Source organism: Haliotis asinina, chromosome 9 (assembly GCF_037392515.1).
Source record: "Haliotis asinina isolate JCU_RB_2024 chromosome 9, JCU_Hal_asi_v2, whole genome shotgun sequence".
NCBI classification, from domain to species: Eukaryota; Metazoa; Mollusca; class Gastropoda; order Lepetellida; family Haliotidae; genus Haliotis; species Haliotis asinina.
The window spans coordinates 60004099-60027881 of NC_090288.1; the positions used below are offsets into that span (position 1 = coordinate 60004099).

A 23783-nucleotide genomic window follows, 5' to 3' on the forward strand; every position below is an offset into this window, starting at 1 on the left:
TTTTTATGGATATCAACTTCTTTATATGAGAACACAACGTTTTGGAGTTAATGCTCACTCCTTCATCAGGTGATGAATTAGTAAGCATTAACTCAGAAATGTTGTGTTCTCATATAAAGAAGTTGATATCCATAAAAATCTTCATTCTTATGTATTTCACTTCTAAATGCCCTTCAAAGACATAATACCAAACAAGCCCAGCTGACTTGTCTGTGTCTGTTCCTCACTGGGGTGTAGTACAGGAGTAGCATAAGCAGCTACACACCACAGTATGTTTGTTGTCAAGTGTAAGCATCTTGAATGCGGTGTTAAACCCCACATTATCATGTCTGTTGCTGTAATGCCCAAGCACACTGTATTTCAACTATTGTGGTTGGTTTAAAGCCAAATCATTAAGCAGGTATGTTTGACCCGAGTGCCAGAGATGTTCATGTGAATGTTGCCTTGTTGCAGCACGGAGAAAGCATGATGAACCTCCAAGGCCGGATAGGAGGAGACAGCGACATATCAGAGCGTGGCCAGACTGTGAGTCTAATCTCCCACCAGTATTGTACAACTACACTTTGATATCAGGGCAGCTGTTCCTGTATTAAGTTGCTTTCCATCAAGCTATACTTGTCAAGAGACTTGATTTAATGCTTCAAATGTTCCGGACTAATTGCACATCAGTTTCGTTAATCATTAATTATGGATTGTCTGGGACAGACGCAGATATTTAGCTTGCAGACTGAAGAGTAAAAAGCAAACCTGCATTCAATCTTGTTATTGCCCTCAGTGGTGTTATTGCATATTAATACATATCAGAGCCAGGAGGGCATTTGATGACAAAAAACATCTCTAAAACAGACACATGTAAAACAAGAATCACTTACTTTTGCATGGAAACATCTTTAAGATGTCTAACTTTTGGAAACTACAGTACACTCACTTTTCTTTGTTAGCTTGCATATCTCAAAGTTACAAAAGAGTAAGCCCCTTGATAGGTCATAATGAAAAAGAATTGGTCTAAAACTGTATTGACCGGAATATCCTTGCCATTGTTTGTAGTATGCAGAAGCACTGAAACGCTTCATTGAGAAGGAGAACATTCCCAACCTGAAAGTGTGGACCTCCCAGATGAAGAGAACAATCCAGACTGCCAAGTTCATTGAGGCACCCAAGGAACACTGGAAGGCCCTCAATGAGATAGATGCGGTTTGTTCTCTTACCAATGTATAAAATACAGGTCTGGACCTGGTGATTGCTGAATCCCATGGTCACCCAGATGATGACCACTGATTTGTCAGCACCATACTTTTAGATCTTCCCAATGGAGATTCTGGTTTAGAGTTGACCTGCATCAGACTCTGATGTTACTGAGAGCAGAGCATGCTGAATGTCATTCAAAGACTCTATCAATCAGATGGTCAGCAACGATGACTTGCTTTCTGTCATGTATGCATTAGTGTGGATAAGTGCAGGTCCATACTGAATCATTTACAATCTTGTGTCATATAGCTAGAATATAGCTGAATTTTTTGTGAATAAACCTCCACAAACTTTCAAACAACCACAAGGGAACAATAGATTGAAAGGTTGAAGACATGAAGTCATTAAATCTGCCATGTCCTCCATGATCTCCAGTTAGTGCCTGTTCTGAATATGTCTGATCTGTGCAGGGTATCTGTGAGGGGATGACTTATGAGGAGATCCAGGAGAAGTACCCCGAGGATTTTGCCCTGCGGGACCAAGACAAGTTCCATTACCGTTACCCCAGTGGGGAGGTGAGCTATAGTGATTTATTCAGAATATCACATAGAATTGTGTCATGGACTTGGTGAACACTACCTCATTAACTCACATCAAGAAAGCCTTTTTTTCCTTGTGCGTGCATGCAAAACGCCTGTGCATTTCTTTCATTCGTTATGAGGTCTAATTTGCTTCTACCTTTGCTTGACAGTCTTACCAAGACCTGGTTGCTCGGCTGGAACCTGTGATACTGGTGAGTATGTGATAAAATGTTAACAGCACTAGTGGAATATTTCTAGACAGAAAGTGGACCATCTAAGCTTGAATGTGTTGTCATCACACTAGGTGAACCAGTAAGGACTGAATGTGTTGTCATCACACTAGATGAACCAGCTATTGCTGATTGTGTTGTCAGTTCATTGCCGAAATGTCGACCTAAGGCGTGTCAAAACAAAATGACAAGGGAAAAGTCAACAGTCTCTATGCACCACTGACTGGTTTACAGTGGGATTAAAATGTTGTTACAGTTACATAGGTTATACAGCATTTAGTCATTTATGAACAGTAAAGAACTAAATTGCAAATGGAATTATGGCATTTAAACAGTATCAATATATTTCATGTACACATTGGAAAGAAATCCGCATTTGCTGTTTGTGAAGAGTAACACACAAAAGTGTAAATTGAATTATAACATTTAATATTGCATGAGAGGAATTTCAGCAGTGGCCAGACAGTATATCCAAGAAACCAAACCTCATGGATTGCTCTTGCTTATTACACACATACATGCACAAACGTATGCACAAGCTGTACATTTGCCATGATGGTATTGATGTTTGACATATATGTCATGCTGCCTTAAAGGTGTGATATGATTGAACTGATTGGTGGCCCTGAGTGAACTCACTAAATAATAGAAGCCCAGTAGGTGAACAGATCTCAACCTTCAATTGGTGATCACTTTGTTCAACTTTGAGTAACACTCATACTTTAATCCCTTGAAACAACAACACTATAACATCACATTACATCAAAGGTCTATTACCCTAAACTCTAGGGGTCGACGTTTCTGTAAGACCCTGTGTTGTCATCACACTAGGTGAACCAGTTAGTCCTGAATGTGATGTCAGGACACTAGGTGAACCAGTTAGTCCTGAATTTGATGTCAGTACACTAGGTGAACCAGTTAGAGGTGGATGTGTTGTCAGCACACTAGGTGAACCAGTTAGTCCTGAATGTGATGTCAGGACACTAGGTGAACCAGTTAGTCCTGAATGTGATGTCAGCACACTAGGTGAACCAGTTAGTCCTGAATGTGATGTCAGCACACAAGGTGAACCAGTTAGAGGTGGATGTGTTGTCAGCACACTAGGTGAACCAGTTAGTCCTGAATGTGATGTCAGTACACTAGGTGAACCAGTTAGAGGTGGATGTGTTGTCAGCACACTAGGTGAACCAGTTAGTCCTGAATGTGATGTCAGGACACTAGGTGAACCAGTTAGTCCTGAATGTGATGTCAGCACACTAGGTGAACCAGTTAGAGGTGGATGTGTTGTCAGCACACTAGGTGAACCAGTTAGTCCTGAATGTGATGTCAGGACACTAGGTGAACCAGTTAGTCCTGAATGTGATGTCAGGACACTAGGTGAACCAGTTAGTCCTGAATGTGATGTCAGCACACTAGGTGAACCAGTTAGAGGTGGATGTGTTGTCATCACACTAGGTAAACATTTTTGGTAGTTCACAATCCATATTTCTGTGGAAATGATGATTAACCCATTTAACCCATTTGTTGTCTGACAACATACATTTGTAAACCGTGTGCTTGTGAAAGCAGCTGATGTGCTAGCATATATGACTTATCTTTGCCTCACAAAGAATAAGAACAGGTTAGTAGAGAGTAAAGTATATCAGGGGTGAATTTATCATCACCTGTACAAGGTCTTACCATATAGACTGCTTGTTGGTATTTTGCAGGGTGCCTGTGGAAGTTATTGATTTTTATTATTGACTATAGTCGACGTCTCGTCTGTCTGTCCATCTGCAATCATTTTGTTTATGGAGCATAACTCAAAAAACATTCAATATTTTTAGACTTGACAGATATAATAATCTGAACCTATGGTTGTGCCTTTTGCTATTTACAAATTTTGGCATTTTTATTTTTTTTTTTGTATTTCCATTAAATGTTTTGGTGTTAGTGGGTTGGGGGGGGGGACTTCATTTCCGGAGCATAACTCAAAAAGCATTCAATATTTTCCTGATAAAATTGGTAAATGTATTAGTCAGAGCCTATAGTGGTGCCTTTTGCTATTTATAGGATTTTGTGATTTATTATTTTCGCGGTTTTCCCTGGAAATGTTTTGGACTTGGTCTCAAAATGGAGGGATCTGCTTCATTTCCAGAGCAGAACTCAAAAGCCATTCATTATTTTTCTGCAAAATTTCATAGATATACCAGGCAGAACCAAAGTGGTGCCTTTTGCTATTTACAGATATATAGCATTTATATTTTTCATGAGGTCCATGGAAATGATTCCAACTTAGTCTAAAAAATCATCAAGTAACTGTCAGATGATTTGTCCTTTCAAATATGTAGGGACCGGGGGATATGGCATCTTCTGATGACTGTTGGTAAACTGAACATTTGGCACTCAGTTTAATAGTTCAAATTTTTGGCGTATGGACGTTGCTATGTTAAGTCAAGACCATGTTGATGTTGCAGGAACTGGAGAGACAGGAAAATGTGTTGGTTGTGTGTCACCAGGCAGTTGCCCGCTGCCTCCTTGCATACTTCCAGGACAAGTCGGCAGGTATGTAAAGTCTGACTCAGTCAATCAGCACTTTCTAGGACAAGGTTGCCGATATGGTCTTCTGGATGTAGTATATCAGCACCTACCACATCAAGGTAGCAGGTATGGTCCCCTGCATTTGGTAAATCGGCATCTTCTAGAACAAGGTTGCAGGTATGGTCCACTGGTTGTGGTAAATCAGCATCTTCCTTAACAAGTTGGCAGGTATGGTCCTCTGGATGTACTATATCAGCACCTACAAAGACAATTAGGCAGGTAATTGTCATGTGACAGCTGTAAGTTTGCCAGGATTACTTGACAGGTATGTTTTAGGACCAGCTGTTGGACAACTTGATAATTGTGTGATGTTCAGGTGAAGGGCTTTTTCTGTTATGTGAATTACTTATTTTGGTTTGCTATTTTGTGAATTGATTAGAATTGCTTTGTATCTATGGCATTGGGGAGACTTTGTTCAGTCCTTTGTGTAGATGGGAAACATTACTACAGAACAGTACTTAGCATGACATAGAAGATCCTGCTTGTTAGTTTGTGCATGCATTAGTTAGTGGGGATGACATAGTGGATCTCTTTGTAACCCAATACTCTCACCTTTGATCTGTCATAATATCCTGTGAAATAGTTCCTTGCAGTGATGTGACTGGCAGCATGGGAGGGCACTGTTAGCACAGTGCTTGTTGAAACTTTTAGTCTAAAAGGAGGAACTGACACACTACTATTGTCTTGCACCTAATCTCAACCAAGACACATGATCTCTTTCTGATATTCTGTCCAATTTATGTTAAATTTATCTTAAATGTGTTTTTGTTTTCATGTTCTCAATTTCATTTTTGTGCATTTACTCTGTTTTCAACACTCTTTCCTGTTCCAATAATGATTTGTTTTTGACACCATGCATGTTATAGAAGATGGCTGTGGCATTTGCAGTGGAGCTTACTAGGGTTGGGATTTCCTTGTTAAAAGGCAGGCCAGAAGGATTGCTGGATGTAGTAACACATGTTTATTTGTAGCTATATAGAACATTGATGCTTACTGCTAAGTGTTTGGTCAGTAGCAGAGCAGCCCATTGATGCTTCCAGCTAAATGTATGGGGTTTATTAGTAGCAGGTTGATCTGTTGATGCTCCCAGCTAAATGTATGGGGTTGATCAGTAGCAGGGTGGCCCATTGATGCTTCCTGTTAAATTATGGGGTTGATCAGTAGCAGGGTGGCCCATTGATGCACCCAGCTAAATGTATGGGGTTGATCAGTGGCTGAGCGGCCTACTGATGCTTCCAGCTATATCTGTGGGGCTGATCAGTCAATTATTCAGTAGCTTAGTGGTCCATTAATGTTTCCTGTTATGGAGTTATGATCTCGTATGTCAAAAGTATGACGTTGTTCAGTGGCAGAGTGGTCCATTGATGCATCAAGCTTAATATGGGACTATTCACTTGGGTGGATGCTCCAGGTCAAATGTATTAAGTTGTTCAGTAGCTTGGTGAACCATTGATGCGTCATGAGTAGTTCATGTTCTAAATGAACCATTGGTGCTTCACATCAGATAAATAGGGTTATCCAGCACCTGAGTGTGCCATTGTTGTAATCCTAGGCAATTAGAAACATCTGTGGTAATCCAGTTAATAATGTAATCTAGTTCACACTACAGTTAAACTGTCCATAATCAGCCAATGGACAAGGACATAAATAAATATTCTTTCCATAATTTGAACAAGAAGTACAATTTGGCATTACAATTTCTTCCCTTTTTAAATGTACAAACGTTTCCAGAACTTAATCCCAATTCTCAACTCATCACTTCAATTAGCCAGACAGGGCAGACAATTTGGCTTACCTGGAGTCTTTCACTTCACCGAGCCAGACAGGGCTGCCAGCTAAACTGTACACTGAGCCAGACAGGGCCAGGAGCCTTACTTATCTTGGGTCCTACACTAAGACCTGGACTCTCAGACTCTTAGGATCAAGCATGTGTCATGTACATTCACACATAAATCATTCTAACAGTTGAGTGATGTCATTGCTGCTGCTGTACATTGACCAATAGCATGGGCACATTAGTTTGATGTAAAGTACTAAATTAATTTTGAATAATTATTCATCAAGCTGTAGTCAAGTTACACTTCTAGATAGTTATTACATGATGTTTAGTGAAAAGGCTGATTCCATTACAATTATTAATGTCAAGGTCTACAGATACTGCTAGAGAATTAGAAGGAAGAAAAGGGGTATTTCTGCATGATTTGCTTGCTTGTGCCATGCAGTGCTTCTAGAGACAAGCAAAAATGAGTCTTGATGCATAGTATTACCTGAATACCAGTTTACTGTCATATTCTTCTAAATAACATGATGCTGCGATATTTTTTCAAGAATATTTAGGTTTAGGGGATTTAACATGTTCCATTGTTGCTTCTATGGTTTATCATAAAACCTTCTCAGAAATTCATTCACAAATGACAAAACTGTGGGAAACATGGAAGTGATTTTTATCTTCAGTCATTATCTCCCCTGTATCCATGGCTACAGAATGGCAATGCTACATGGCTGACCATGCTAACTTTAAGTCATAATGTTTACTTTTGTTTGTAGAAAGTAGGATCTGCATATATAAAAGATAATACAAAGGAAACCATGTGTCCTTTAAGTCAAATATGTCACAACTAATATGGACATAGGTCTATGGTCTGACATGTTGTTTTGTTGCATAATATAGTTACTAATGAAACAGCGTATCAGTTTGGTCATATTTCTGCTAAATCTGACTTTTATAAGTCAGTAAGTAATATTTTGCTTCTCTTGCACTTTTTCAACATAAGCAGTATCTGTTATGCCTGACCTAAAGCAGTCCCTCCTGGATTCCAAGATTCCGTGGTTGCAAAAAATATCGCAGAATTTACCTTGCCATGCAGAAAATGCCTGGTTTGTGGAAAACGCATTTTCTTGCAGAATCCGTGCAGAATTTGCCACTTTTCTGCTGCGGAATTTGCTTATTTTAAAAACAATGTGAAAACTGACTGTCAGATGAAATGAAAAGTAGAGTTAATGTCAAAAGTAGGATTGGTTACACATAAAAAGGACTGACATATTTATTGTGACAACATTTTCAAAATAATCATGATTAAAGATACTTTATAACTAAAGCAAGTTTTAGGCATCTTTCAAATAATATTAGATGAATTTGACACTGCAATTACATTCTCAAAATCGATCATTTTGAAAATTGAAATTATTTCAGATTTCTTTTAGGTATAAAATTGTTGTTTGCAAGAAACCGGATGTTCTTCGTCTGCATCAAAGTGACGATTGAGAGGAGAGAAATAAATGTGTTTAATTCTCAAACACAGAAAAAGGTGTGGGTGCTTTGTCATCAAACTTACTCAAGATGTCATGTGTGCTGTCGACTTAACTTTATATCTGTGTTTGAGAATTAAACCATGAAGGTCTATATAAATGTTTTTGTTGTTTTTTCTAAATGTTGTAATTGCAAAATGTTTTGCAGAATATTGAAAAATGGAGTGCTGGAATTGGCTTAAATTTGCCACAGAATTCTGAAAAATTTGCCCCGGAATCCGGGAGGGACTGCTAAAGTATCCAGGAACAAGGCAGGCAGATTTGTATACCTATGGATATGTAGCCCCCACAGATGCCATTTTTGTCCAAGACAGTTTTTAGTAAAGTAAATGGTCTGTCTTGTTTTGTCAGTGTCCCAAATTCAGAGAAACCTATTAGATTATACAACCAAGTATAACCATGTTCTCTTAGCCATTTAGCAAACAAGTATACTCATGGAAACAAATAAAGGGACATGTCAAGGTACAAGAGTTATTTTCCAAATGTCCTCTTTAGCTAATCCTTCAAAACTTCAAAAACATGTTCTCAAGACTCAGTTGTCCCAGATGCATTTTATGTTTAGTCCGTGGTTTTGGTAGACAGTGTAAAACCGGAGAGGGAGGGGTTTCTTCGACACCAAAGGAGAAGTGTTTTTTCTAACATATATATCATCAGGGAGGGATAATTACAATGTAGATTATCATTTAATGAAGGTGCATAACAATAACTGAAACACACATTTTAATGATAGTAACTATAAATATAATTCAACCCCACTTGCTTCATCGGTCCGCTTGCCGTATGGTAGAACATGTGGCTGCTTACAAATCTGACAGTCGCGGTTCCAATCTTGCCAGTGAAAAAATTTGCACTTTGAGCTTAATCTTGAACGATATTTTAGAACTGATTACAAACAGTCATATATCATTTGAATGTTGATGCTCATATAGTGTTTGGAAAATATGATTGCACGAAGTGAAACCGGAGAAGATGTCTTACTAACGAAAAGTAAAACCTGGGTAGATGTCTTTCTAGCGAAAAATAAAACCAGTCCCTGCAAGACAAAAACATCAAAAGTGGCATAGAGATGACCTAATATATAGTGAGAAGTACACTTCAGGTTTATATTTAAGGAAAATCACTTGCATTTACTACATTTGCAAGGATCCTTGTTTCCTGATGCAGAGTTGACTTCAAATCATCTTTCCATAATGTACACAATAATTTGCTGTGGGTTCAAACTCTATTATAGGAAAAAATGTCCTCGGTCGAAAGAGTTCACAGTGAATAAAGCCTGTTATTGTGATAACAGATTAAATGGATGTTGACATCAAAGTTATTGTAGAGAAAACATAAAGTGATTGGGTAAAGAAGGCATGGATTAAACTTGTACTGTTAACTGAGTGAACCAAGAACAATGATATTTTAACCGGGCAGATCCAATCCAGGATTTGCTCGAGTTCTCTTTGTCAAAATGTGTTCATAACAAGATTATTTTTAACAAACTGGTTTGTGGAGTACTGTATGAGTTTTGTTTGTCAAATCACTTGATAGTGGAATGTGAAAGTGCCTAGGATAATAAAGTACTAATAAATTTAAAAGTCCTGCAAATGTAGTTTTTATCAGCTTTCATTGTTGTATGTGAATAGAGTATTAAAAACCCAAATATCTAATATTTTTCTTAAAACTGTCCTAAGAAAATATGTGTAGGACGTTTTTACTGCCAGACTTTTTTGCCTGTGCAAATTTAGTACTTTTTTACCAGTACTTTTTTTCTGAGGACTTCATTTCCGAACACCTTCAATCCACCCCAATTGTGCTTCTAGGTTTGTCAAAACCAAACCTGTGCATGTCGGTTTCACCAAGATGGTAATCATGAGAGACACCATCTGGCTTTCCTCCAACATGGAACTGTCAGGCTGTGACAAGTGGAATAATGTTTCATGTACCGTTAAAACCCAACAAAACCACTCACTCACTCACTCACTCTATCTACCAGTAGTTTAAGCACTTAACACACAAATACACACAGATCACATTGACATATTTCTTATTGTTTTGCATGTTTCTTTTCATACTGATTATTCTTTTGTCTTGCATATAGAATCTGCCTTTCATTTATTAGTAAACATGCACAACTTGGGTATTGTTTGCGCAGCTACCAGGCTTTATGAAACATCTATGAACTTCTATTTCACTTGATCTGATTCACTCCTGTATTTGATATTTTGGGTCATTGTATAACTATTAAATTTGAACATTATTTATATATTATTTATTGGTTTAGTTTCTAGTCAATGCTGGATTCAATTCAAGTATTGTATGCATGATGTTTTCTGCGAAACACGTCCACAGTGTCACCTAATGTTTTAGCTTTAAAGTCTTATGCACATTGCAGTAATACATCATATCATTATTATATTGTCTCATTCAGGTGATTAGATAAATTTTGAACAGGAAATAGTCATAAATGTTTTTGAAAATGCGTGTTTTCTTCTTTGCCTAATTTTTAGAACATATCCCTCACGTCCCTGTCCCGTTTGAGAAGGTCGTGAAAATGAAAATGAAGGGCCATTGCTGCGAGTGCGAACACATACCACTGCTCAGGTGGGCCTCTTGGCGGTGCGACAGTCTGGCATGTCGTTTTTATTGTGTGTATGTGTCAGAATGTGTGTGTGTGAGAGAGAGAGAGAGAGTGTGTGTGTGTGTGTGTGTTTGTATGCGTGTATGCGTGAAAGGTGCGTGCGTGTTTGATTAGTGCCAATCAAGCAACATGCCTGCACAATGTTACCATGGCTGCCAACTAACACTAGTAGGCATCTGAGAGTCATTCCAATGTAATACTGTGTCCTTGGAGACAGCCATACATCATGTTGCCTTGTCTCACTTTATATATTGTGGGAAATTGGAGTAGAAATTCATGATTTCCATCCTTCTCTTTTGGTCTGTGTACTTCTCAGAATTGGTGCAGACATTGGCTTTTCATTTTCGGTGTCTTCTATGTTATACCCAAATAACTGACAAGGAAGTCTGTTTCAGTTCAATTCATTAACCATTACATGAGCAAAATGAATTCAGAGAAAGTGGTTTGGATCACAAATACATTCATGCCTTGACAAGAACAGGATTTTGTCTTCGCTCATCTGAAACCCATAAAATGTCATGAAAGGAATTAATGGCAAGGACAAATCATGTTATTTTTAGATACATTTAAAACAGTGTGTTCCATACATGGTCATTTATGTAACTGGTCCTACCTGCACAATAAAGATTAAAAACACTTTGATGGTATTGATGTACATAAAACATTTTAACCAAAATGTTTCTCTAAAGCAACTTGTGGAGACTGTTTTTGAGTAGAATACTAGAAGAGAGTGGAAAGTTTCACTTGTTATGACATCAAATAGTGAGAATGCTGACACTAATTTGGAATGGCTTTCAGTGGCAGTAGTCTGCTTGTGATGTGAGCTCCTTGGCATCTGTGCATTATTGTGTAAAAAGTAGCTATATTTGTCATCCATGTTGTGAAACATTCAGTATGTAGGTGTGTTTCTGTTGTTGTTAATGTGATATGTGCCTATGTTTTCTGTAGATCAAATGTAGTAATTCATTGTTTGTTTGTGATGGCAGCATGAGGTATCTTTGAGAAATCTTTGAAAAATTTGGGTCTGATATCTGTGTCTCCATCTCAAAAGGAATGTGATTTTTCAAATCTTCTTCCATCACTTATATATATTTCCAACTTATGTGAATTATATTTCCATATATCTAACCCTAAGGGGGAATATTTCTACCTATCATCTGGGTTATATTTCCACATGTCTAACTCTCCAAAGAAATATCTTTAACTATCATCTTGTTTATATCTCCTTGTATATCTAACTCTGCAGTGGATTATATTTTCTCATGCCTAACTCTCCAAAGGAATATCTTTACCTATCATCTGGGTCATATTTCCGGACATCTAACTCTCCAAGGGAATATCTTCACATGTCATCTATTTCATGTTTCCATGTAAATCTTAACTTTCCAAGGGAATATCTTTAACTATCATCTAGGTTATATTATTATTTCCAAATATCCAACTCTCCAAAGGAATGTCTTTACCTATCATCAGGGTTATATTTTCTCATGCCTAACTCTCCAAAGGAATATCTTTACCTTTCATCTTTGTTATTTTTCCAGATGTATAACTCTCCAAGGGAATATCTTTACATATCATCTGGGTTATATTTCCAGATATCTAACTCTCTGAGGGATTATGTTCACCTGTTGTTTTGGTTATAGTTCCATGTATGTCTAACTCTCAGAGGGAGTATTTTTACCTGTCATTGGGTTGTGTTACCAGATAATTTATCCCAGACAGGGGTTGTCCTTTATCGTATCTTCTGGATTATGGGGCCAGATATCTACCCTGTGTTGTCATTTAGATCAGTAAGAAAATCTAGTGGTCATAGTGTTCACTCCACAGACTACAGCTTCATTCCACACATGGGTTCAATGTCTGAAGCACATTTCTGGTGTCCCCTGCTGTGATATTGCATGAATATTTCTATAAGTGGCATTAGACCACAATCTCATGCATCATCTTTTGTCTATTATCTGGTTAATATTATCAAAGGAATTATCCACCATCAGGGATTTTTGGTTCAGATTTCTCTGTCAAAATGATAATATTTCTTGGTTTGTCAACACAGTGTACATACATTAGTTGAGGGTTTAATGCAAGATCTGTCTTAAAACTGATCTTCAGCAACCCATGCAACCCAGCAATCCTAACTGCATAGATTCATGCTCATGATCAATTATTGTCTGATGGCTTACAGCCTACATCATACTAACAAGTGAAATCCTGTTAAAATCAGTGTTGAGCCCAACCCATGCATTCATTGTCAATATCATGGAGCAGTGGATATACTATTCAACAGTGAAAATATCAGATGGAACCAGGTGCTGGACCACCAGTCTCTTTTGAAGAATACTACATGCTTTTCACCACTGATTTGGAAAACAGATTATAGTTTTCAATGAGTTAATATTTGTTTCAGAAGAGTAATACCTGGTACTGTGACTTTGACATTTATCATGTCTGTTGGCATCGTTGCATGTGACAGGGTGATTGGGCGGCCTAATGGTTAAAGAATCTGTACATGGTACAATGTGTGAAGCCCAATTCTGGTGTTGCCTGCCCTTTTAATTGATGGACTATTGTGGAAAGCAGGGGGCTACTGCAAAACCTTCCTGAATTATTTCCCTCATAGATTCCAATAATCCTTTAACTCAAAAGTTGACATGTTAGCTCAGTTTTAGAACATTTGGGGCTCCTCAGTAGTGCTTTCAGAAATATTTATTGTAGATGGAGAGGATATTCCATAATTTCATGCATTCAGTGACCAACATGGTGTCCTATCAAAACTTCTTCTTCTGAAATGTACCAGATGTTTTTCATTGCAAACATTTGACTTGCATTTGCATGTGTTTGGTGCCAATATAGGATTTCCCACTTGTTCACCAACCTCTATCACCACTATATGAAAGCACTTATCATAGAAATTGTTAATGAACTGAATGGATGTTTTTTTTAATAAGGCAGTTTTGTAACTTTTTTTGGAGACACTCTTCTCTGCTCAATACCTATATTGAGATATTTAGAGTATATCATCAATTTATGAAGAGGTGACATATTGTAAAGATATTTGGAAGAATAATGATTATTGCTTATCATAGATTAAACTTAATGCTATGAGCTTAGTTAGCACATCCAACAGTGGCCTAAAGATACAGGATTAAATTGAGCATGCAACAGTGGCTTAAAGATACTGGATTAACTTGAGCACATCCAACTGTGACTTAAAGAGACTAGACCAACATTGCACCTCCAACATTGTCTTAAAGATACTAGAGCAACTTGTGAGCACATCCAACAGTGGCCCAAAGATTATACTGAACAAAGATACCTGTATAGACTAGCACAGTGAAGACATAACTGAAGTATTATTATTCATAAGCAGATAATGTATTTGTCATTGTGTAAGAAGTGTTGGGTTTGTTGACAGAGAATTTTTTAACTGGTATTTGCTTGGTCATAGTTTATTGTTCTTTAACTTGCAATTCAGTGAATCAGTACTGGCTTAGAGACAGAGAATCAAAGAAAGAAAGTAATGTGCTTATCATGGATGACGCCAAAGGATAAACATTACTCTTCTGAAAGGAATTGAAATACAGCAGTGTTTGATAGACAAGTCTTGTTTAGAATTTAGTCTAGAGGTATTTTAGTATATGTCAATGTAAATACTAACCATCTAAAATCTTCAGTGTTCTATTATACACAGTGTTGTATTTGTTTGTGTGGTGATTGCATGTTGCCAAAGCTCACACTACTTTGCTTGGATCTGTAGTATAACCTTTCAGCTGTTACCTTGAGCACTTGCTGCAATGCACTTTTGTACCCATAGCAAGTTAATTCGTACCCCAACACTGCAGTGCTAGTCACTTCATCATGTTGTCCACACATCTGTTGTATGTTGCCTGAAACTATGTATCATCCTTACAACATGCCACCATTTTATCATTTGATGTACACTCCGATTGCTGCCATATCACAACTTCTGTTTGTGTAATATTTTTGAATGTTGACTACCTTTTTTCATCCTGCTGTGTTGGTTCAATTATTATTATTACACAACTGGAAATTTGCTATGTATATTCTTTTTTTCATTAAATATGAAGTAATTTTCATGCTTTGAATGAGAAGGCGAAAACATGCCTTCTTGACTGGACATTTCATAGGAAAGACATGAAGCATTGTGTGGAGTGGGCATAAAGCATTGCATAGACAGGATATGAAGTGTTCCGTAAACAGGACATGAAACATTCCATAGACAGGACATGAAACATTTGATAGACAAAATATGAAGCATTCTGGTAACAGGACATGAAAAATTCCACAAACAAAATATGAAGCAATCTGGTAACAGGACATGAAACATTTTGTAGACAAAATATGAAGCATTCCATAAACAGGACATGAAGCATTTCATAAACAAAATGTGAAGCACTCTGGAAACAGGACATGAAACATTCCATAGACATAATATGAAACATTCTGGAAACAGGATGTGAAAACATGACATAGACAGGATATGAAACATTCTGTACACAAGATATGAGTTATTCAATAGACAAATTATGAAGCATTCTGGCAACAGGACATAAAATACTCCATAGGCAGGACATGAAACATTCCATAGACAAAATATGAAGCATTCTGTGAGCTAGACATGAAGCATTCAGTAGACAGGACACAAAACATTCCAGAGACATACATGAAGCATTTCATATGTAGAATGTAAAGCATTCCAAGTACAGGACATGAAGCATTCTATAGACAGGATATTAAGTGTTCAGTAGACAGTAGATAGAATAAAAAGCATTTCATAAACAGGACATGAAACATTCAGAAGAAAGAATTTACATTTAGGAGACATGATACATTCAGTCAATACAAAGCACCATGATATGATGAGAATGACAGGTGTTAAGTTAACACACATCAAGATGCACTTTGAAAGTGAAGGTCAATACAAAAATTGTTACTAATTGTACCATTGTACAGTCTCATGTAAGCCTTTCCTGTTTTCAGAGGATCTGCCGTATTTGAAGGTTCCGCTACATACCGTGATAAAGTTAACCCCGGTAGCCTATGGTTGTAGAGTGGAGCTGATCTCCTTGAACATTGAAGCAGTAAACACTCATAGGGAGAAACCCAAGGTGAGTGTTCTAACCATTGTTCACCATTACTACTTTCAGACAGGCAGGAACACAAGGCTGTGTCTCAGAACCCACACCAAGCCAAACTCAATGCTTTTTTAATGTATCTTAGCAGAAATCAAATTCATTACATAGTTTTACTCATTCTCGTTATGTGAATTCAAGGATGCAAGGATACAATTAAAATATTGATCCTAGATAATTAGGTCTCTTCAAGTGAGAGAATTTACCAAATTGCAACAAAAATGTGTCATTTTTTTAACCTCAGCATTTTTGCCAAATTTAGTGTAGGCTTAGCAAAAACATTTCCCAGTATTCCATCATATTCTAAGCCGTCTTTGAACCTGAGGTAGTTACAGCTTCTTCCCTACTAACTTTGAATTCACTGTTAACTTTGACACTGAAGTAGATGTCTTTTTCACTACCAATCTTTAATTTGATACATACGATGAAGTTAGTTTGTTGTTTGTTGTTCTGACATTATCTGTACAGATGTTTGAGATCTGACGGATCATCATCAACATTTTGTCTTGCCTTCATCTGTCAACGTCTGCAAGGTTATACTTCATACTATCATATCCCATAATATCACATGCTGACATTGTAAGCTGAATAAATGGGTGATCATTTCCTTTTGATTACTTGATCTTGAAATCTTAAATGGCCTCAGGATCTTCACTTCTGTGATGTACTACTCAAAACAGATAAGGATTGCCCAGTTGCTTTACCATATTCTCTTGGGTGATCGTTAGCTTTTTGAGTAGTATGTTATGTGACATTTGTATGTGATCCATTGGCTTGGAGAGATCAGTTCATATGTCAGTATTGTGGACCTACATGTGTGCCCAATCCATCCATCTTGTCATGTTTGCTTTGTGCATGTTAGGATGTCTTTGAGATGGTTAGGGAGACCAGATATTATTTGTTAGTTGCTTTTGGTTTGTTTTGGGTTTTTTTATGAGAAGTTATTCCATTTTGGTAAAACAAAATGTATAAAAAAAAATCAACTTGATGTTGTAAAGTGTATAATAAAGGAAAACAACCTTGGAAGATGGCATCAAAGAAGTATTATGTCAAAGCAATGCCAAAGGATGTTTGTACTTTTGATACATGTTACTAAAACTTTGACCAAAAGCTGGTTTCATACATGGCATGTAATCGTAAAAACAGCCATCCAGGTTCTGTAATACATAAAATATGAATGAATGAATTATTTTCTCTAAGGAACAAAACTTATCTATTTTTGAAATGTATGAAAATGGCCAATTTGTGATTATCAATAGTGATATCAGTGTGTTCTGTTATGGAACAAGTTAAGTGTTTCCCGCCCTGTTCTTGCATACCTCCACTTTCAACATTGATAGCCTTGAAGAGACCCATGCAACTGACTGTAGTCATGAGATAACAATGAGATGTTAATCGAATAGCTTATGTCTCTGAAAACTGAGCATTTTCAGACAGCCACATTGAGTAGTGCATGATTACGTGCATCTTTCCCAGGCAAGAGTGTTCTCTTTATCCAAATATAGTTTTCACTCTTGTTACTGTGAGCCTTTGTTCTGCATTAATATCAGAGTGGACTATCACACTTATTGTTTGTCCAGTCAGAGAATGTTGCACACATAACATCAAGGTTCCAAAAGAGTGGTCACTGCTAAGGCCATAGCCACTCCTTGTTGCATTAATGATGAAATTATTCCAAACATTAAAGCTATGAAAAATAATTTCGAATTTTTCTGGTTCACTAAGTCGTTTGCCAAAGAACTTTAATATATACATATGGAAATTAATTAAGCAACACCAAATTCAAAGACACATAAAAACTTAACAAAGTTTAACGAAGTAATTTTGATGATTGATTATTCAATTTTGATGTATTGACATACAGCATGAGCTTTTCATGGGTTGATATGACGCGCGTGAAGCTTGCACAGCGCACGTGCATTGCTTTAACCTCAACTTTCGAAAAATGCACTTTTTCCCTGGGGTGTTTACAAGCGCAGGTTGTCGATTGCATTCGGTTTTTCATTCATTTCAATGTCATGGCACGTAGGAAATTATCAGAGGCCACTCGTTGGCAAATAATCGGCATGAGGAATGCTGGTATGTCTCTAAGACAAATCGGGACTCAAATCGGACGACATCATTCCATAATTTCATAAACTTTTGAAAAAATACCGGGCCACTAATGAAGTTAAAGACCTGCCTAGACCAGGAAGACCACAGTCCGGGAGGACAGAGCTTTACTGAGACTTGTACGGCGCAGGTCCTTCGACTCGAGCTCTCGGTTGAGACAGGAGTGGCTTCCAGGGAGACCCATCTCGAACAGGACTGTTCGGAATCGTCTGAAAGCTGCAGGATACCGGGCAAGGAGGCCAATCAAGCGACCCAGACTGTCTCCAGCCCATAAGGCAGCCCGACTGGCCTGGTGTAATGACCGTTTGCACTGGAACATTGCCTCTTGGAGGAAGGTCCATTTCTCAGATGAGAGCCGGTTCTTGCTGCACATGGTGGACGGTCGTACTCGGGTCTGGAGGCAGAGGAACACAGCAATGGCTCCACGGAACATCCAGGAGACTGTGGCCTTTGGGGGAGGTTCCGTTATGGTATGGGGTGCATTTCCATGAACTGCAAGTTGGATATCATTACCATCCGTGGCAACCTTAACGGTGTTCGTTACCAACAGGAGGTTCTTGACAGGGCTGTGGTACCTCATTTTGAGAACCATCCTCTGGCAACGAGACCCATATTTATGGACGACAATGCTAGACCTCACAGGGCGCATGCTGTAAATGATTTTTTGCGGCAAAATGCAATTGACAGAATTCCATGGCCTGCCATGAGCCCTGACCTCAACCCCATTGAACATTTGTGGGACTTTATTGGCCGTCGTGTGAGGCAGAGAGACCCACCAGTCCATAATCTCAACGAATTGACGGCTGCCCTGCATGAGGAGTGGAACAGGATCCCCCAGAATCAGATCCGGAGACTCATCCAAGGAATGAGGAGGCGTCTGGAATCGGTGGTGCGTGCGCAGGGAGGACACACTAGATATTGATGAAAGTCGGTGTGCAGACTCTCAGATGACTGTTCTTTCTTTCCATGTGACATTTGTGTTAATACACCTGACAACAACGTCTGTGGATGAATAGTAAATTGTGTCCATTTTTTCATGAATTTAAGACAGTTTTAAGAATTTGGATTTCGTTGCAATAAAGCAAAGTCTTGATACTTTTTCCCTTTAAGTTGTTTGTCAGAGATCGTCTGTTGAATAAAAAAGTGTCAAACTATATCAACCCGGCATATTTTGATTGTCAGAACACTTCAAAGTTGCTCCAATAGAAAAAATTGGGGTGTTGCTTGATTAATTTCCAGGTGTATATAATTGTGTGCAAGCTTCATTACTTTATCATTTGAATGACTGAGTGTATATTCCCGAGATATCCTCAAACAACACCTGCTGAATCTTTAACTTGGTAGTAGTGGCCACAGTGAACATTGTTGTGGGATTCTGTGTCATTCAAATGCCTTTGTTGTAACAAGGGAAAACTATAGAGTGGAAACTGAGGGACAAAATCTTGAATCTTTTCATTGTTTCATCAACCAGGTCATTTGCTCACAAATTCATCATTATGAAGCCATTTGAAATTTGAAGAGTGATTGTATTTTGGTTAACATTTTCATAGTGAGAAATGAAAAGTGTGTTCTATAGGGAATGGTACCATGACAGGGACACTCTTGCTTTGCAACTTTGTGTTTGTTGTACATGTGTTTTGTGGATATTTTAATAGTTTATGGCTTATATGTGTTAATAAAAGCCTTCAGTATCCCCACCCCCCCAAAAAAAAGATAATTTTTCCTTATCTGGACTCATGTTTGTTATGCTTATCTCCTTCCTCAATGCAAAGACAGTTGAACACTTGAAACACCTTGAAATTCCCTTCTAATTGAAGCAGATATACAATACACTCACCCATCGGGAGCCTCCCTATCCCACCACTACATTGGTGCCATGCTTGTCACTCTCTCCTTCATCGCTCAACGGGGACGGTTGGAGGCACACTTGGGTTCCGATATGGCGCTACGTTTTTGCTTTAATTTCAGTCCTATAGTCTAAATTATGTCACATTCGATTTATGGTTTATGATTGTCATGTTTATGTGAAATTTTTAAAATTGTTGTGTTTTAGACATGTTTTTTCATCAGCATGGATTTGGTCAAGGTTGATAAATTTTTGCTCTCAGTGTAAATTACGGCTGTCAGTGTTTGATCCTCATGTAGTGTGTCCTTCATGCAAACCTTTTTGTGCTATCACTGTGAACTTTGCAAAAATTTATCTGATTCAGAATTTGCATTATATTTATCTGTTCAAAGGTGTGTGAAGGACAAGCAACGTAGCCTCTCAAGGGTCATGTCTGAATTGTTTTTTTCTGGATCTTGTAGCCACATGTTGTTCACAACTGACATTTTAGTGATTATCCGGAGAGTCTACTGTCTACGCAGACATCTACAACGTCTACATTCACCACATCAGATGCTTCTGCGAACCAACAGCCGCTGCTTGCACCACAGTCGCTGGATACCGGCCTCTTAATGCAACAATTCACCACTCATATGATGAACATGATGGATTGCCATTTTGAAGAGGATTGGAAATGCCAGTCAGCAGCTACAACTGCAGTAGGTCCATCTGAAGAATAAGAGGCATCATTTGCACACTCCCATTCATGGAAATCATCACCATGGCCCATATCCTCACATTGCAGTATGGGTGATGTTCCTTCCATCGACTTGCCAAGTGCTTGCACTCATAGATCACGCTACAGCCGCAAGCATTCACTAGAATGGTATTCATTCCAGAGGTACTTACAGACATGAGGACCATGATAACACTCACTGTATGGACATCATTTCCCACTCACAGAAGAATGGAGATGGACATTACCAATCTCCATCACCTTAACCAGCCCTTCTCTCAAACTGCGAGATTACAATGTGGATCATAAATGGTTTTGCCATCGAAGGACTTCAATGAAGACATTGATACTTTGACGATTCTGTCGATTGTGCTGATATCCACGATCTTGAAAACTTTGTCAGTTGCACAGATGTCAGAAGAACATGCTCTGGACTTCAGTCGCACACAATTTGACTCCAGTCATCATGAGATTGTACATCTAGGACTAAAATTGGATTTTATCCCTAAAAATCATCTGCTTGGACAACTGGACAGACAATTCCACATCCCGGCATTATCTACAGTCCTCATGATACACAAGATTTATCATTATGCCTAGTTAGAGCATTGAAAATATATCTCTAACATACTGAAACAAGGAGACAACATTTCAAGCGCCCATTCATCCCAGTATCTTCTGAGACACCTACAGAGGTATCCCGCAACACTGTCTCAGTATGGATGAGAGCGATTATACTGAAGACCTGAGCCTCCGTGAGCCTCCTATCCACACGAAGTGAGAGCAGTGGTGTTGACCCTCGCTGTACACGGAAACTGCTCATTATCAACTACAATGGCGGACTGCTTTGGAAATCGAATACAGTGTTAGCCACACTACCTATGGGACATCGCCACAGAGGATATCACTGGCATTCACCAGTTTTGGCCTCTTGTTGCACAGCTAACATTTCCCCATTTCACTCACCCTTTATCACGTGACTAGTTGAGACCAAGACACTCTAGGGGGTATAATGGTTGAGAGTCCATGCACACATCTTGAACAGGTTAGCACAAATGATTATGACCCTGTACTCATAATGAAGATACTTGTACGTGAAGAAGGATAGCGACAGGTCTTGATTGGAAATCTTGACATACAGTTGCAATAGACACTAGCAGGATGCTAGCTAATCTAAATATCACCACATTCCAGTCAATGAATGCTTCAAGAGAAGACAAGTTCTGACTGGATGTGATTCCCCCCCATCACACACCTGAACTATAGCTGTTATAGTTCCCGAAAGGGGATTGAGTACTGGTTGTACTTATATGGCAGTTAACAGAATCCAGCATGACCTGACCCACCGCCATTTCCGTCAGATTCTGTAAGCATGAGTCAGGATAAGGAAAAATGTGTAATTTTCTGAATAAAATTGATATCTTATGCTTATCCTGACTCTCAGGCACACTGAATTCACAGTATTTCTTGTGTTGGGCTTAAGAGATTCGAAGAGAGTGGCAAGCATGGCTGGTCATGTGACCATAATGGCAGGAAAGAGAAGTTCCCAATGGGAGAGTGTATTGTACGTCTGCTTCGATTAGAAGGGAACATCAAGGGATTTCAAGTGTTCTATTATCTCCACATAGAGAGAGGAGATAATCATACTAAGCAAGAAAGCAAGGGTCAGGATATGTATAAAATATCAATTATAATTCGAAAATTACATTTTCGGAGCTAGTTTGTGGTTTTGTCAACAAAGGGACAGCAGTGATGCATGTGACCAATATATTTAGCAGTGTATCATGCTGTTGGATCAGCACCATGTCTTCTTGTTGTAAGTGTTGTGGCGTTCTGTTGTCTTTGGCTGGCCGACTCTCTTGCAGCTTTCTGTACTACTTAGACCTGCAATTCTCTTCCAAGGCTAGGATGCCTGACTATTCCTTGTAAAGGAATCGTTTCAGGTGATGCTCCTATCAACAAGGACTCATACAGGACATCATACTATCTATAACATATCCTCAGTATCACAGTATTTATGATATATATATAACGCATGTCTTAATCTGGGCATTGAACTTTGACTAATGTAAATTTTTAATGACCAAAATGAACCAGAGTTCTCTGTGAAATTGATGCTTAAATTTTACGACTGTATATCAGAACTTACACAGAGTTCACAGGTGGCTCATCTCTTCCATAAGGATGTACGAATTTGTTGAGAAGAATTATATAAATTGAGAGTGTGTGAGAACCTGTGATTTCATTCACTATGAGTGGTTAAATACAACATACGTTACATACAGTTTCTGTTACTTTAGGATTGTCCTACCATGGCTTTCATACAATGGATATCTGATAACTGGTAGTCCAGATGTAGTTTCTGGATCCCTCTGATAAGTGTAAACTAGAATGGCTCTCAATGCCAGAAGCTGTCAATACACAATGCCTTTAAAAAAGCAAATACGATACCTGGTATTTGACTACTATAGAAAAGGTATTGTGCTTGGCTGGGAGAGTATAATCCAAAATACAACACATTACCTAGTTGGTTTGTGAATGAAAGTGTTACGAGACCTTCATCACTTTGGACTTTCCTCAAACATTCAACAACATGCCATGATATCACTACAATACTGTTGGATCATTCACTCACCTATACCTTAGCACCTAATGCTCCTGTGTTCAAGTGACCAATGATGAATGCTGAAACTGTCCATATACCTGTGTTTCCTTTCCTATCACAAGTGTTGGTTCAGTTCCTAATCTTGTTGCACGTGTGCATCTGTGTCTAGTCCTGTCACAAGCTTTGTTTCAGTGCCTCACAGAAGTCTTGTCACAAGTCTTGTGTTTCTGTCTAGTCTTGTTGCAAGTGTTATTTTTAGTGCTCACGCTAGTTACAAGCTTTTTGCCTAGTCTAGTTGTAAGTGTTGTTTCAGTGCCTTTTCTTGACACAAATTTTGTGTTTCTGTAAGGTCTTTTGTCAAGTGTTATTTGGGTGATTATTGGGTGTTATTTTGGGAGCTTTGTTTTAGTGCCTAGTCTTGACACAAGTGTTGTGTTTCTACCTAGTCTTTTTGCAATTGTGCGTCAGTACTTGGTCTAGACGCAAGTGTCGTGTCCGTGCTGCGGCTTGACAGACTGGTGTGCTGTATGACTACTTGATTTGTTAAGAAAGGCTGTCATGCATCTTTGAACAGATGTAAATGTGTTTATTCATCTCAGCAGAGATGATTCTGACTGAATAGTATGATTAGAATGTGCCGTCTGTTTTGCCCCCACCATAGAGTACGCAGTAGTGTTTACCATGCAAGAAAAATGTCTTCATTGCAGAAAGAAGTAGAAGCTTTTTCTGTGTAAAATGCCAGATGAATCCATTCCATTTTTGTCATGGCATCAGTTGTAGACTATCAGACCTCAAGTGAAGTGACCTGAGATTGTCATCTTTGATGAATGACTACATGAATACA

The 23783-nt window shown here is 38.4% G+C and overlaps 1 protein-coding gene across 10 annotated transcripts in view; it reads left to right on the forward strand.

Moving 5' to 3' along the window:
• LOC137295703 (6-phosphofructo-2-kinase/fructose-2,6-bisphosphatase-like) overlaps window positions 1–23783 on the forward strand; it is a 106862-nt gene that overhangs the window by 73696 nt on the left and 9383 nt on the right. For 8 of the 10 annotated variants that reach the window (XM_067827207.1, XM_067827200.1, XM_067827204.1 and 5 more), the window contains exons 8-13: window positions 454–525; window positions 1048–1194; window positions 1659–1763; window positions 1940–1981; window positions 4456–4543; window positions 15510–15637. In XM_067827207.1, the coding sequence (XP_067683308.1) occupies window positions 454–525; window positions 1048–1194; window positions 1659–1763; window positions 1940–1981; window positions 4456–4543; window positions 15510–15637 (582 nt within the window). Of the gene's footprint in view, window positions 1–453; window positions 526–1047; window positions 1195–1658; window positions 1764–1939; window positions 1982–4455; window positions 4544–10380; window positions 10475–15509; window positions 15638–23783 lie in introns of all 10 variants that reach the window. The other 2 variants (XR_010957593.1, XR_010957594.1) reach the window with 1 other exon arrangement.